Genomic DNA, 17463 nt, shown 5'->3' with positions numbered 1-17463 from the left:
AAGGAATAGTCAAAGATGTGTTTCCTTGAAACTAGCAGCGATGGGAAGCTGTATTCTGTCACGAATTTATCAGGATTGGATTATATACCCTTCAAAGCTTGAAACTAAACAGTTGTTGGACTGTAGTAGGGATGAACTACGGAACATTTAATCAACATAACGCAGCCACAAATATGGTTTAACGGCCGCTTGCTCTAAGACCCGTTGTTCGAAAATTCCCATGAAAAAGCGGCCACCGCTGGACTCGATGGACTGTCCATTGCGGTATCATGTCTCCAGGATCTCTGGTCGTGAGAATTTACATTCTATCATGTTAGTTGTCCTCGACGCAAGTGTTCTAAACACAAATTGACGAGCCTTCTAGAAATCGAAACAAAAATATAGGAACAAATCAAACATATGATTATGATACCTAATATTATGTCTATTAGTGAATATTTCCGGAGTTTTTTCCCAACACCAAACCGTTATTTGAACACCAAACCGTTATTTGAACACCCCGACACGTGTTTCGATCCCCAAGTGATCATCTTCAAGGGGAAGATCAAACGAGTTTGATCAAACTAGTGATTGATATTTGATTTGATTCCATTACGAATGTTTGGAATACAAACATTTCGAAACGAGAATTTGCGAACAGAAAGTAAGAAGAAACCTAATCCCACCTACTCTTGCTACCTTTCAGATGAAAATCACGCTTTTTTTCTCCTCGAACGAATATAACGAAAAAATCTCCAATTTATACAATGTGCGATACCTCTAATTCTGTTAGTCATGTCTTAGATATATTTAACTGCCAGATTATACAAATCAAAAGACATTCCTTAGCTAACTGACAGTTCTGCTTTTCATTTAGTTTCTTTTTATATAGATTCACAAATTATATTAAGTAAGTACATATTTGTGAATGCCACCGTTTAAATGAATGAAACATTTATGAATTACCTGCTTTCCTAAAAGTAATGTTGTAGTGTAATTATTTCCTCAAAATATACCAGAATTCATAATTTGTTCAATTGAGTTTTGTAATTACTCACCATTATATGAAAGTCTCGGAATTGTCATCTCAGTTCGTCATATCATATCTCCGCAACAACATGGATTTATGTTAAGCAGATCCACCATAACAAATTAAGTTGTATTGACCCAAAATATTAGTGATGTCTTAGATAATCGTGGTCAAGTTGATGTGATATATACTGATTTTGCTAAAGCATTTGACTTGATCACATGCTCCTTCTACAAAAACTCCACCAATTTGGTTTCCATAATTCAGCAGTACTTTTTTTCATTTTATTTTATTATATTATAATTTTGTTATTCATATCCTTAAATTGTAACTTTGTAATTATAAGGATATATATTACTTTTTTAACATACTTAGCTATTATTATTATTATTGGAGTCATTGTAGACTAGGAGTGGAAAGCATATCCGTCATTTCATCAAATTTCATTCGTTCTCAAGCATGACAGTACGTCGTTGGGTTTCCATATAACATTGACGAAGTTATTTTGACGATGAACTGATTCACGTGAATTCGGTTTAATTTTAGAATATCGTTAAAGCCACACAAACGTATCTCTGTGTTGCATCCGGCTTGCAGTGCTGAAGTGGGTTACTGCTACAAACTTCAAAAGACCTGCTAGATCAGTTCTATTTATTGACCTATTTTCGAATGTTGAACCACCCGTCGTTAACGAATTTATTCATCCTGGTCTGACTTGGTTTGACGATTGGTAGTTCGTTTTTATATCTTTTTGGGTATCTAAACATAATTTGGAAAAGTCCCAACAACGTGCGACGCCTATGGATTTTTGAATGAGTGGAACACTATTCTGATAATTGTTCTAGTTTCTATTCTCGAAATATGCTGTGAAATTCACGCTTGTGCTGACTAACGTTAGACGTGGACTGTCTTTAGTCACAATTCACTATACTCTTCGAAAAATAACTAGCGACTGATAATTTGAAACTCAGCCAGAGTCAAAAATGCTTTATTGTAATGAAAGTTTTGGTTTTGTTGACAAAGCAGGCTCAAGAACTAAAACAGTCAGATTGCTAGGGTCGTTAGCTGCTACTTCTCAGCTGGGAACGTCAATTCTCAGTTATATTTTTTGGTAGAGGTAACTAATAACTCAAGAAAACACCAAACTCATGAAAGAAGTCAATGAAAGAAACCATATGAGATATCCGGATGAAAGGAGAGAACAAATACCTGCACTATGGCGTTCTAACCATATAAAAGAACAAACCAGGAGATAAAACGTCCAGTTTGAGTAAAACTATGAAGATGATAGTATAGTCTGCTATTGAAATAATAATCAGAAGTTACCAAAGCTTCAAATCCTTTTTGTGAACAAAAGTTAATATTGAAATTTTGAAAATAAATGAAAACTAGTTGCATCAATCAGTATTTTTATATAGTAAGAAGTTTCTTCACTTCTTCAGGGCTTTCTAAAATACAATTTGGTTTAATTTTGATAGAAAAAGGTTAATATTGATACTTACAGTAAATATAAAAAAATATATAAGAACACTGTATAAAATAATTGTAGAAAGTTTGTAAAAAATGTTTTGTCAAAAGATTGAATTCAAATTGACTTAATAGTTGTCAAAATTGATATAACTTTGTTTAACAATTTTGAAAAACAAATTGTTGATGTTCATGGAAATATATAGTTATGTTTGATTTATAACAAAATGTCAGAGAAAATTCGTCTTTGACTTAACAAATTGAAAAAAGAAAAACAATTTTGACAACTATTACAATTTAAATTCAATCTTTTGACAAAAATTTCTTTAAAAACTTTCTACAATTATTTTATACAGAGTTCTTATATATTTATTTATATTTACTGTAAGTATCAATATCATCCTTTTTCTATTAAAATTAAACCAAATTGTATTTTAGATAGCGCTGAAGAAGCTTTAAAATAAAGCGGAAGCTTGGCAAATATTGTAAATAAAAACCGTTTTTTCGAAAGTTTTTTCACATTATTTGACCACGTAGGCAGCTTTTTTTGGAGTGTTGTGTCCACGAATTGTTTCATTTTTGATTTGTATCATGCACACTCGATAAAATCTCTATTTGTATTTATATCCTGGACCCGGATGTCACGCAGGTAGCTATAGCTGCCTACGTGGTCATGTTAGATGTAGCCTGGGAATTCTAGGTCTTCTTACTGGAACCACAAATGTGCGGTTGGCTTCTGTTGTTGACTCCGTGCGTATGTGTTGTTTCCTGCTTTCGGCAAGCAAGTGTTGCCCATCTTTACACTTGGCTGCACCGCGCTGATGAGGCCAATAGCCAGAAACACGTGTCGCGGTTTGCCCCCCTTTTTTGGAGTGTTGTGTCCACGAATTGTTTCATTTTTGATTTGTATCATGCACACTCGATAAAATACGACTTCATGTCAAGGAATGAGTTTGATCTACTCATTTCATCGTGGACTTCAAATGACACTTATTGAAGAATGATCCTCCTGAATTTTAAACAAATTTTATTGATTTCAATACCTGCAATATCAATAATATAATGATCATGTTTGTATGTGTTTGTCAAATAGACCATGACACCATAATTTTGGTTATGAGTACAGTAATTGCGAGTTCGGTCTTGAATATTCCAAGTTTCTGTTAGAATAATAGTGTCGAAGCTGAGTTGTAATAATTCGATCAATAATTATCCTCTAACTTTCGACTTGTTCCAGGAAAAACCTTATCAACCAAGAAGCTAAATTCCAAAGCCAGTTGAACGATCTGTCGAAACAGTTAGCACTTCGAGATGCCGAAGCAAGCAAACTCAAATTCCAAATGGAAGAGCTTCAGCGAGATGTTTTTGCCAAGTCAGCAGGAATGGATAGTAAGTTTTTGAGAATTCCATCCACAGTTATCAACTCTTTAGGTTTACCTTTCTTCTTTCAACAGTTGTTTTGTTCCGTAAAACTATCGCTTGACGTTGTGACCGTGTTTTCGTATCCATTATATACAGGGTGGACTATTTCAAGCGTTCACCCGACTTACTTTTAATGGTAGCAAACCGGGCAAAACAGAAGCCAGATCGATTTCAGTTTCAAATGGGACGTTTTGTAGCTTAGAGATTCATAAAAATGATGTAAAATCTTATCAAGACGTTTCAATAAATTCTAATTTTCAATGATAAACGGTAAAGTAACTGAATAAGCCAATTGCAAACTTTAACGAAAAAGTGAAACGTAGTAATCGGTGACAACTTCTTCCCTCACAGCTTCGCCATTCATAGGATCTACAGGGTTTGCCAGAAATCCTCTTCCATAGAATATATGTCAGGTGGCATGGTTCAAATAGATCACCCTGTAACTTATATTGCATATCATTTGTAGGGCTAGAATCAGAACTTAATGCTGCCCTTAAAGAGTGTGAAACTATTAGACAGAGGATACGCAACTTGGAGCACGATTTGGATAACCAGAAGAGGATAAATAATCAATTAAATGATGAGTTATCACAGAAATCAGGTGAGAAAAATGGCCATATCACGAGTTTGTTCAAACCAACAGTCACTGGTTTACAGAAATATTCAGCAACTTCGAAAAGGAATCCAAGTCAAAGATCGCGGAACTTGAAGACACTGTTAGGCAATTAAGAGAAAAAATCGAAGATTTAGAGAAACAATTGAATACACTGAAGGAAGAAAAAGCAGCTCTGGAAAGGAGACACGAAGAACTGATCGCTGAGAGGGACGAAGAGAAACGAAAAGTTTCAGAGGCTGTGCAGCAGGCTCAGAGACAGAAGCAAGAAATAGAGAAGAAATGGAAAGAAGATTTCGAGAAACTGAGGACTATCAATATACTGAAGGAGCAGGAACTTTTAGACGACTTCGAGTGGAAATTAAGGGAGGTTCAGCAAACTTGTAAGAAGCGACTCGAGGATAAGGATAAAGCGGTGGATGAAAGGCTCCAGGAAGCTTACAAAGAAGCAGAGAAGAAGATGAAGGCAGCGGAAGAAATGATGGAGAAGGTGAGAGATTGAACATTCGATAAATTCAGTTTAACATTTATTTCAATGAGTTTCTTTTTGGTTATTGCTTGTTTTCATGATTCCAGGTTTCTTCCTTTCAGCTTTTTTCAACTCCATGAACCAAATATTTCGAGAACTTTTTTTTTCTTAACAGTTCATGGAATCATTTTTAGTAATAATATCTCACACTGTTTTGATCTTTATTATCTTCTCTCTCTTTCTCTATTTACAAAAATGGGTCAAATCGGTCGCCAACATTCTTAGTTTAGCTTTTAAAGTTCGAATGTCGTGAAAATTAGGGTTATCCTAATTATTCATCTACTTTTCATCTATTTACATATTTGATTCTACCGTACTTAGCCTGAAATATGGGCGATAACTGTCACGGACGCCACTGGCAAGAACAAAAAATCATATTGGACACCAAAAATACCTTTTGATGCATAGAAAATATATTCTACATTTCACCAAATCTGATTTTTTTCTCGAAACTATCGCACCTTGTAATTCAGAAGCTAGGACATCCAGAAGATTTCAGGCTGCCGAAGAATAACTACTTCCTCGGCTCATATCGCGCTGGGCATTGCATTATATCCGCCAGACATTTATGCAAGATATCTCACAGAGGTGGAAATATTCAATTCAGTGTATTTTAATTCTCAAACAGTGAAGAAGTAGCTCTGAAGCCAAAACAGGAGATCTACTGAAAAACGGTAGACCTTCTTCTTGTGCGATTTCTTTTTCATCTGCAGTGGATTGGTTCCTGATATTTTGCAGTATATTTGCTACCTTCTGACAGATATTTCGGGCGAGACCAAACTCAGCAAATCTGTTTCAGTGGAGCATAGAATTAGTATTCCATCAGATTCATTCATCATTGACATTCAATGAAACTGTTCACATTGTTTGCTATGTTTCAGTTAGAAAATCTGAAGGTATACGAAAACGAAGTCCACCAACTGAGAAACCTCACGTTGAATCAGGAAAAAACAATGAAGAACCTCCTGGAGCAACAAGCCCAAATGACACAGTCCGAAGAAAGTCTGAAAAACGAAACCAAAAAGCTGAGAAACCTCATAGAAGTGGAAAAAGAAAACCTGCAGCACATACAGCGCTTGCACCACCAGGAGATGCTAGACAAAGAGAGGAAACTGAACCAAACTCTGAACGAGAAGAGGACAGAAATCGCAATGTATTGGGAGGAGCGGTTGATGAACGAGTGCGGAAGGCTGAAATCTGAACTGGAACAAATTCACAATGAGGAGAAGTGGATGGCCATGGAAAGCGTTCGACAAGCGAAAGACGAAGACTTTGAAAAGGCCCAACAAGATTGGGAAGTGAAGCTTAGGCAGTGTTTGAAAGAGGTGAGTGAAGTAAAGCTATCGGAATACAAAATCGCATATAGTACAGTATGACCCATTTAAGATGGAAGCACCCTTATAAAACTTACTTTTTTTAACCGATTGGAATGTTTTTTTTTGTTAGGTAGATATTCAGAAAGTCTATTAGGACACCAAATATCATGAATAAATCTCAATTTCCAGGGCCAACTAATCTTATTTTTCAAGGTCAAAAATCTAAAAAAATTACTAGCGATTTTTTTAGAAAAACTCTGACCACACCACTGGATTTGTGACATTTTCAAATGGGTAACATGTAAATTACGTTGAAATGCGTCAATCAATAAAAAAGTTATAAAGGAATGAAATTTGAAAAATATGCCGTTTAATCAACCCACCAATTCATGTTCAGGAATTTTATGAAAATTCTGTATACTCCACTGGATTCAGGATGTCTTGAAATATTACTGATCACAGTTTCATCGAAATCTGTTCGGTAATAAAAAAGTTATAAAGGAATAAAATTTGAAAAATATGTTGTTCAATGGAATTTTAGCAACGTTCTTACTACACCACTGGATTAGGGGCAATATTCAACAAAATATTATTTATTCAAATAAAATTCATGAAACGTTTATGGGAGAATCAATTTCCTTTCATAATGTATGTCGAACCATATCAATCAATCAGTTTATCACAACAAATTTTAGTTTCAATAATTTCAAATGAATCTACAAAAAACTAACTGTAAGTACATTTTTCTAATTGCTACAAACTAGCGGAAAACAATATTTTATTCACAATCACTGTAAAAATAGAAACCAAGAAGATACCGAATTGAAAAATAAATGAGTGCAATTCATATTCTGGTGGCCTCCACCAAACTTCCATCCAATTCAATGCATTTATCATATCGCTTACGAATATTTTTTAAAGTATTCCTCAATTGTTGTGGAGTAATTGCATCGCAAGCTTGCTGAATTCTGGTGCACAGTTCCACTCGGTTCCTTGGTCGTGATTTGTAAACCTTTTGTGTAACATAACCCCAAAGGAAAAAATCGAGTGAAGTAAGGTCAGGCGATCTTGGTGGCAATCCAATTAATGTACTTCCCCTTCCTATCCAACGATTAGGGTAATTTTGATTCAGCCAACTCTTCACAATTCCCGCATTATGTATGGAACAACCATCTAACTGAAAATATAAATTTCTTGTTTCTGCAAGGGGAAGTTCATCTATTGCGTCCGAAAATTCATTCCTTAAAAATTGTAGGAAAATTGCGCCATTCATGTTGCCGTCGAAAAAGAATGGTCCAATTATCCTTTCATTCACACCAAACATTCACTTTTTCTGAATACTGCCTTTTACAGTTTATCACCCAGTTAGGATTTTCAGTGGCCCAATAGCGAATATTTTGTGATGAAACCACTCCATTTGTTGTGAAACTAGCTTCATCACTAAATAAAATTTTCTTTAAAAATTGCCTGTCATTAAGATACTCGCCCTGGGCCCATAAGCAGAATTCCAATCGTTTTTCTTGATCACCTAGTTCCAGAGTATGTAAAAACTTTGGTTCAAATGGCCTCAATTTATTTTTCTTCAGACATCGCCTAACATTCTCCCTAGGTAAGTTTAAATCTAAGCTGGCATCCCTCAAACTACTATTTGGATTATTTCTGAAGTAATCTAATATAGTCTGGTTATTTTCGTTCCTTCTTCGTATATTGTTCTTTAAAATATTTGTGGTTACTGCTCCAGTTCGATTGAAAACTTGGGGTATTTTATGTACCGTGCTGTTACTTATGGCTGGACGATTTGGGTGTCTTTCATTGAATATTCTAGTTACTTCTCTTTCACTCCGGTAATCATCACCGGAAAGACGTATAATTTCGATTTTTTCTTGAATTGACAATTGAGCCATTATCTGTTTTTATTTTGAAACACAAATTATTCAGTTCACTAATGGTGCGTAACAAAATGACAATTTAACAAAATGACAATAATGCGCAAATAAATAGATGAGAAACTGTAAGTCACAGCTTACTTGTTTATTTCATTAATGCATTCTGAATAACAGGCAGTTAAAATTGCAAATCTCATTTTTTGCTATTCAACAAAAGGAAGAAATCACAGCTGATGTTACCTACTGGAATGATAATAATTATTATCCATTTCATATTTTTTTCGTTATAATTTCTATTGGGAGTACATTAGACTTGTCTTATATTGTTGAAATTGTTTTCATGAAGATTAACCAGGAGTTCTCTCCTGATTGTACTTGTTTATGTATCCACTCCACTTCGAGAAATACCTATAGACTATTTTTACCATCATGATTTTCAGATGTTATAATTGTACGACATTGCAATAATCACCCCAATAATTTTTTCAATAATCAACAGTGGTTTAGTAAGAACGTTGTTAAAATTTCATTTTACAACATATTTTTCAAATTTCATTCCCTTATAACTTTTTTATTACTGAACAGATTTCGATGAAACTGTGACCAGTGATATTTCAAGACATCCTGAATCCAGTGGTGTATTCAGAATTTTCATAAAATTCCTGAACATGAATTGGTGGGTTGATTAAACGGCATATTTTTCAAATTTCATTCCTTTATAACTTTTTTATTGATTGACGCATTTCAACGTAATTCACATGTTACCCATTTGAAAATGTCACAAATCCAGTGGTGTAGTCAGAGTTTTTCTAAAAAAATCGCTAGTAATTTTTTTAGATTTTTGACCTTGAAAAATAAGATTAGTTAGCCCTGGAAATTGAGATTTATTCATGATATTTGGTGTCCTAATAGACTTTTTGAATATCTACCTAACAAAAAAAAAACATTCCAATCGGTTGAAAAATGTAAGTTTTATAAGGGTGCTTCCATCTTAAATGGGTCACACGGTAGATATCAAGATATCGATTGCATGAAACCATGCATATCGCCATTTCCCTTTTAATAACCAATAAATTGAATTAAGGTAACAAATAATTCTAGGAACCATTCCTTCACGTACTCGATGTTCAATTCAACCAACACCGCTCTGAACTAGAAAACTGTATACACTTCAGCAACTTTGGATCCTTTGGATCATTGTTCTCATGTATGTAGCTCCGCCTCCAAGCCTTAATATTGGTTTCACGTCGTGTTTCTGTAAGATCCTCCCAATACGGTCCTCTGCGGATCAAGTGTTCATGATACAGAAGTATGCAGTAAGGATCATTGCTAAGTTGGGATTTAGGGATTCCTGTAGGGGAGCATGTCAGAAGTTAAAAATATTAACAGTTGCAGGTGTGATTCCTAACACCTTTTTTATTTATACACACGTAGAATTATCAACTTCAATATATTTTATATTTATACTTTATATTATTTGTGTTGTTTGTGACAACCAACGTTGTAATCACCCCTCTCATTTGTAGTGGCTGGTGGTTAGAATTTCTGTTCAGAGACTTGTTTGTGTGTTGGTTTCATCTCTATCTAGATAGCATCACGTGGAGTTCTCTTGAGGTTAGGTGGAAGAACAATCAACAACAATTCATTGTTAAAAAGTAATTTGTTTGTTCACTATCCACAGCTTGTAAAGATGTGAAAATGTAGATGAGAGTAAATGGGTTTAGCTCATGAGTAGATGAAAAAGCACTTATCAATAATGATTTTGCTTTCTGGTGTTATGTTTGTAGATATTATTGATTATTATGAAAGTTATGGTGGATATTCTGCTTGTTATCTCACTGTTCGGTACTTGTGCTGCTATGTTAACATATTGGCAACAATTGGTTGTTTTGGAAGAATATGAATTGAGAACTGTTATTTTGAGGAATTTCCGTAGGCTCAGAAACAATTTTATTTTGTGAATGTTCTGAAATGTATGGAGATTTTCATTTCAGGTATCATCTTTGAAACGACTACTAGCCGAAAAAGATGAATACTATCGAGAAGAATTGGTGAGGCAGCAGACAGCTACTGATCAAGACATATTAGAATTGAGGCGACTGATGGATAAGATCGATATGTCACATCACGACAAATATGAAAAGTTAGTTTCAGAACATGATAGTGAAATAGGTAACAACCTTATTGTAGACGATTTTATTGAAAAAATAAGACTCTTTCATCCATTCTCTATCAAATCAGTTTGGACCGGAAATATTTAATTATATTATCATACTAGAACACATAAAACCTTAAAAAATGATACCGTAGTGGTACTTATCCAAAGAAATTTCACTATGGCTCTATAAAAATTATTCACAGGAAATTTCAATCAGAATTCTCCCAAAGAACTTTTCAGTCAGGAGAAATGAACCGTTGAGCTTTCAACTATTTTTTCCAGAGGAATATATGAATAATTTCATGTGTGTACATCAGTATGTTTGTCTAAACGTTTCTTCAAAACTAACATGGCCTATATTCCCTTCGCCAGGCCAGTAAACACAGCGACATTCACTGGTTGTCCAATGGCTATCCGTAATGAACTTTACGGATAAGCAGTAGACGTACTGACGCAATCTCTCAGTAACTGGACATCAAACGGACGTCACTTGGACCTTTTCAAACGTCCTGTTTGAACCATCTATTGATGAGGAACGGACATTTCAAAAAGTCCTAATTGCAGTAGAACCAGCGTTGGTGTTCAGTTGAATATTTGAATATATCCTAATAATCATCACCATTGGAGCTGAAATGGTCTTCAAATTGCTTACGCATCCACCACATTCTCCAGATTTGGCCCCCAGCTACTATTTTCTGCTCTCAGACCTCAAGAAAATGCTCGCTGGGAAAAATTAGTGCTGATGAAGAGAAAATCGACAAAACTGAGGCCCATTTTGAGACTGAAGACAAACCGTACTATAAAAATAGTATATTAGCTTATCAACCTATCAGACAAACTTATTGACATTGACAATGGAGTTTACATTCAATTCATACAGACGACATCTGATATTTATGAATTGGAACCGATGAGATTTTCTCCACTCAGCGGCCAAACTCAGATTTTTCTGGTCTTACGAACTGTGAATGTGCTGTGTGTTCTTCAAAACGAGTTTTGATGACAAGTTTAGTCTGACCGACTTCTTACAGCTTCTTTCTTCAGGGTTACCAAACATTTTTTGTTGAAGTAAGCAAGTAATTTTGAAAGTTGCTTTCACTTCAACTTTTTGAAAATACGATCTCAACCGTTAGTGGTGGAACAGAGGTTCCAGTTTTATCATCATTACCAATGTGTTAAAATGCTAGGAAAGTCACCATATTGTATGAAACAACAACCAAAGGTCAATACTCTATACGATACATCACTTTTGGGACGCATAGTCCTATTTGAAATGATGTGAGAATTCAGGTGAATTTTCCTGTACTATTAAAATCATAGTTTACTCCTGATTGAGAATTATACTCCTCCAAGACGAAAACAATTTGAAAACGATCTGATAGAGTTGGATGAAATAGTTTTTACTTTAACTTCCTATGAATAAAACTTGAGTTTTTTCCCAACACTAAACCATAATTTTAACACCTCAACACGTGTTTCGATCAACAAGTGATCATCTTCAAGAGGAATATCAAACTTCCTAACTTATCTCTGAATATAATTATCATTAACTAGATCTGATGAAGTTCGGTGAAAACTTAAAGAATCGCAATTTATGAATGGTTAAATGCAAGCATGATGAAATATATTACTATATTAGTTTTATATACTATACTAGCTTTTACTCGCGGCTTCGCTAGCATTTATGCCATTAAGTTAGTGTTAGTACAATAGAAATTAATCAATATGACAACTATGTTTTAATGCTTGGCTAGGATTATCAATTATTAAAAATTATTATCTAACCTAACCTAACCTAACTGAACCTACTCTACTCTACTCTACTCATCTCTACTCTACTCTACTCTACTCTACTCTATTCTACTCTACTCTACTCTACTCTACTCTACTCTACTCTACTCTACTCTACTCTACTCTACTCTACTCTACTCTACTCTACTCTACTCTACTCTACTCTACTCTACTCTACTCTACTCTACTCTACTCTTCTCTACTCTACTCATCTCTACTCTACTCTACTCTGCTCTACTCATCTCAACTCTACTCTACTCTACTCTACTCTACTCTACTCTACTCTACTCTACTCTACTCTACTCTATTCAATTCTATTCCACTCTAATCCACTCTACTCTACTCTACTCTCTTCTACTCTACTCGTTTCTACTCTACTCTACTCTATTCTAAACTCACCTAACCTCACCTAACCTAACCCAACCTAATCTAACCTAAAGTAACCTAGCAAACAATTTTTTAGTAGGGATTATGTATAAGTTTTCAGTTCTTTGGTGAATTATCATATAAGATTATACATATGAGATCAAATGAAAATACAGATAAAACAGTAATGCTAGAAATGAAATTACTTCGGAAATATATGATATTTCGTTCAAAACAGGAGGTTCCTGTCACAACCAAAACACATTTTTACATGAGGTTATTCACTTTGCAACAAAATAATCTAGGTGGATTTAGAAACTTGCGTTTCTAACGACTCAACCATACTATTATATGGAAAATAATCTAACCCTCTGCTATTGGGAATAAATCGAAAACTACTGTTACATGCAACTGTTCAGTACATTATTGGGAAAGAAAGTTTTTGGCTTTCTACTACTCCATCTTGATACAAAAAACGGACGAGAGAATCTTCCAAAGAATGGAAGGAAGTAATCAATTTGAAAATATGTAACTCTATACATGGATGTGTAGATCATGCAAAGAAATAACTTTCAGACACAAACTGAAAGAAAGTCCTCCTGAAACAGCTACTTTCATACAAACTTTGAATTACACGAAAGAAAAAAATTCTTTTGAAACAAATACTTCTATGATGAGTAGTAGAAAGCCAAAAACTTTCCTTCCCAAAAATTAATCACTCCTAAAAATATAACCCCTTCAATTCAATACATTACTTTCACAACTGAATAATTTTATTTTTAGGAGAATATTCTCCTATTCTGATGATTTTTGTGTTCAGAACTGCAATTCATCCTTTCTTTGTAACAATAAAAACTTACATTAAAGTCAATTATCACTCCATTCTTTATGGTAAATGAATCAGTTAATATATACTAAAATAATCAGACGATGAGGTTCAGCTGTAATATTTTCTAAATTATTGTAGACCGAATAAATGCAGATTATGAAAAGAAACTCGAGGATTTACAAACCTTCTGGAAAAATCAAGTTGGCTCAATGAGGGCAGCAGTGGAAATTGTTAAGGAACAAATGGAAAGGGAATCCCAACAAAAAATAGAGTCCTTGATTCAACAACATCGAAATGAATTAGGTAAATTTGTTTGGGCTTTTTCGGCTTCATTCACTAGCTTCTCAATTTTCAATTCTGTATCAAATTAAGGAATGTGATTAGCTTCCGCCAGAATTATAACTCCAAATGAGTTTTTTATAGGAATAATCCAAAAACAACTCATTAACTGTTAACTTGTGATGAGCAAACTCATACTTGAATACACAAAATAATTGAGCTTGTCACTGTGTAATTTCTGCTGTGTCGTATGGAAGGCGACACATAATTTTTAATGCTTTCTTCTTTTCTTTCAGAAAAAAAGAACAAAACACAAGCACTATAGAAAGTTCCCAGCGATTCACGTTGGATTTGAATCGCTGGAGGTTAAATTTACGTTCCCAGGATGTTCACTGTTCAAATATCTTCTAATATCAATTACTCGTGTTTTATAAAATTATTGGGGTTTCATTTGCAAATTATAATACATTAATCTCTGTATACTGTATATTCAGATGACAATTCACATATATTTCATATACAACATATATTTCGTATACGATAACTATAAAATTAGACACAAACCCGTTCCTTGAGGACCACCCATATATTCCATCGGTCAGATATCACGTCACATCGTTTATTTGAATACATATTGTTCATTAGTTGAAATCCTATGGTATGATTTGTGAAATATGAACTCTCAAAATCACTGACTACCCCCCCTCATTTCCTTTGCTTCTAGAAAGCATCATTGGCGGGAGTTGCGATTTCTAAAACAAGAACCTTTCTTCCGCTGATATTTCTCCCATTTCAGATCAGCAGTGGGATAACCTCATCCACCAAAAAAGCGAGGCTATTCAACTCTTAGAAGAAGAATATGTTTCCAAGTACAAAACTTTAGAAGAACAATTTTACACCCAACAGAAATCTCATAGCCTGAGAGAGGTGGAACTGCTTAAGACTATAGACTCGTTGAAAAACGAGTTGGAGAGCAAGGAATCCACAATAGAAGATTTACAAAATAATGTAGACACTTTGGAAGGTGGTATTCAGGTTTTGAACCAAGAGCTTGCCCTACAAAGTGATGAGACGACTAAGAATGGGAAAGAGTGGGACCAAAAAGTCAGGTGAGTTGGTCAGACTGGGACTAGTCATTAACTTGGACCATTGATTTCCAACATCATGATGTGTTGTTGTGTCTATTACAATTTCAGGGGTTTGCTGGAAACCATAGCTGTGTTGGAGGAAAAGCATAAGAAGGAAATGGAGAGCTACCGACTGAAATTCATGAGTTCTCAGAAGCAGGCCAGTGAGACTATTGAACATTTACAGAAAAAATGCAACTGTTTGACTAAATTGTGAGTACTTCCAGTACATTGTATAGTACTCCTCCTCCATGTACAAAAAGGAACTCAAACCCTCTGTAGCTTATTTTTGGGAATGATTTTAGGTTTAGAATGTATGAAAATAATATATCATCCATTTAGAATCATGTACAAAATCGCAGAATGAAAAGAAGTTGAAAAACTCCAAATGAAATGCTGAAAAAAAGTCTACCTGTTCTTATTGTTCCCGTGACCTTCACAGATAATCTCAGTTATTTGATATAAAACATGTTTGTCGTGTTTCCCGGGTCCGAAATTTGATAATCTAAAGTACAAGTTGCATCGAGTCTGGCCTGTTCAGTTGTTCGACGTTTCAGCTTCGACTTTAGAGTTATTTCAAAGGAGCTAAGGTCTCAATCTGCCAACTTCTCAAGTAGGCAATCTGCTTACTCCTAAGCGTTCACTGTGGGTTCTGGGTTCTGGTTCTGGGTCCACAGGTTCTGCTCTGATATTTACGTGTGTGCAATTTTGTTAGTATGGCGTGACAGTAATGATCTCCAGGAATGAGATTATCTTTGTCAATCATCTCGTTTGTTGAAGCAGTTCAGTGGCAATGGTTTTGGTGTTTTCGAAGCTTATTGTGTGGTCTGCTTCAAGATGATGTTTGAAAAGGGATAGAGCTGGATCTGATTTACGGACAGCAAGCTCGTGTTCGTAGACTCTGTTGGTGACTCTTCTGATGGTCTGTCCGATGTAAGTTCCGGAGCACGTGGAACATGGTATGTTGTGTGCCTCATTGGGCGTTATATCTTTAGGTGTTCGTAGAAAAGCGAAAATTTGATTGTTGACTGTAAGTATAGTTTTCGTATCATGCCTTTTCTTTGCCAGTAACTCCATGCATATAAGAAAAAAAGATTTTGGTCCGTCTGCTCTTTGGCCTATTTGGGATGTGGCCTATTTGGGATCCAACCAACTGGAGTTCGCTCCAGTTGGTTGGATCTCTGGATTTGGGATTCGGGATAGTTGTTTTGGCAAAGGGCGGATTTGAGTCCGTCTAGATCCATATTGTGGCTGTGACTGAGTCCGATAAACCTTCATATGAGATATTTTCAAACGGAATTTGATTGGAATTAATGAGTTTTCTGATGCAAACAACCAGAAATGGAAGTGACTTATTTCATTCGACTTTGATTGTAATGTTTGGGTCGGAATGTACGGAGTTAAAATGGAGCCTCAAATTCATGAGGCCATATAAAAGACATGTCAATGGAACTGGTTTCAAAGTCTTTCATGTGAAGATTTGCAAGGACTGGAAAGAGTGAGGAACCCATGAGGGCGCCTTCTACTTGTTGAATAATTGAATATTTTGGTGATTATTTGCCATGGTGCAGTTTTTTGTTTCTGTATGTTGACCAACAAATCTAATGGATCAAGTTTGGTTGAAAAGTCAAACCAAAACTTCCTCTCTCGTTTTGAGAACAAAAGAACATTTGAATACCGATTTAATGATGACAAACACTTCACCTACTCCTTCTATTTGTAGATTCGAAGAAGTCAGGCAAAGATACGAACGGCGGGAATCTAGACAAGAAGACCTGAATAAAATATCGGATCTGAAACAGATAATAGCAGAACAAGAAAAAGACCTGGCTTGCATCAACGAGGAGAAGCGGTTTTTCCAGATGAGGCTCATGGCGTTGGAGAAACACATTGAGGACAATGCTTCGGCGGAGGATGAAGAATTTGAGGACGCGCATGCGCAACCAATAAAACAAGAGCAGTTGCTGGATTACGCTGGAGGCGTTTCAGTCAACCCCTCGTTTCCCCAACAGAACGGCCCCATTTGCATACCCCCCACGATACCTGAAGGCGACGAGTGATTCTTATTTTTGTATTTGTATTTATTTTTAATTTTTCATTGCGTTTGTACTACAATTTCTTAAAGATGATGAAAATATATGTTCGTCCACGCTGTAATCACTGATTATTTGTTACCTCCGCAGGTCTGATGGAAGATCATAGTCCAGGCGATGATTCTTTTCCCGAAAAAATTCGCAAAACAGCACAGATGTACATGAAAATTTGAATTTAGGGTCTACATACCCACTACTGAATCGTTGGCTCTATGAAAGCTTATGCAGATGACCTTGTCATTTTGGCAAGGTCCACGTCGAGCAGGGGAGCTTGTGATATCCTCTAAAGCACGATGGATGTTGTTTCCCTCACCAGGAGAAGGAAATTGGACAATCTAACACCACTTTCCCTCAATGATGAGGTCACATTCCATTTGGAACGGAGGTGAAATATCTTGGCATTGTCCTTGATAAAAACTCACTTGAAAAAAGTTTTACACAAAACCAGACTGTCCCTATGGATATGTCGAAAGATTTGTGGTAGAACTGGGGATTTCGGTCCCAAACAAAGAGAGGCTAGATGGACTGCATACAGACTTGTGCACATTGCCAATTGCACAAATCAATTGAATGCAGAG

The 17463-nt window shown here is 35.4% G+C and overlaps 1 protein-coding gene across 4 annotated transcripts in view; it reads left to right on the top strand.

The window, feature by feature from the left end:
• Positions 1 to 16949, top strand: part of LOC111513598 (uncharacterized) — a 45210-nt gene extending 28261 nt beyond the window's left edge. For 3 of the 4 annotated variants that reach the window (XM_023169819.2, XM_023169818.2, XM_074185044.1), the window contains exons 2-10: positions 3714 to 3865; positions 4365 to 4499; positions 4556 to 5001; positions 5922 to 6365; positions 10237 to 10414; positions 13525 to 13689; positions 14462 to 14774; positions 14862 to 15005; positions 16516 to 16949. In XM_023169819.2, coding sequence (XP_023025587.2) covers positions 3714 to 3865; positions 4365 to 4499; positions 4556 to 5001; positions 5922 to 6365; positions 10237 to 10414; positions 13525 to 13689; positions 14462 to 14774; positions 14862 to 15005; positions 16516 to 16852 — 2314 coding nt within the window. In that variant the 3' untranslated portion in view covers positions 16853 to 16949. The remainder of the gene's footprint in view (positions 1 to 3713; positions 3866 to 4364; positions 4500 to 4555; positions 5002 to 5921; positions 6366 to 10236; positions 10415 to 13524; positions 13690 to 14461; positions 14775 to 14861; positions 15006 to 16515) is intronic. The other variant, XM_074185045.1, reaches the window with a different exon arrangement.
• The last annotated feature ends 514 nt before the right edge of the window (positions 16950 to 17463 follow it).

Source organism: Leptinotarsa decemlineata, unplaced genomic scaffold, assembly GCF_025532065.1.
Source record: "Leptinotarsa decemlineata unplaced genomic scaffold, Ldec_3_MD MMD2_tig00026361_RagTag_RagTag, whole genome shotgun sequence".
In the NCBI taxonomy this organism is placed as follows: domain Eukaryota; kingdom Metazoa; phylum Arthropoda; class Insecta; order Coleoptera; family Chrysomelidae; genus Leptinotarsa; species Leptinotarsa decemlineata.
This window is presented reverse-complemented; position numbering and strand designations above follow the sequence as displayed.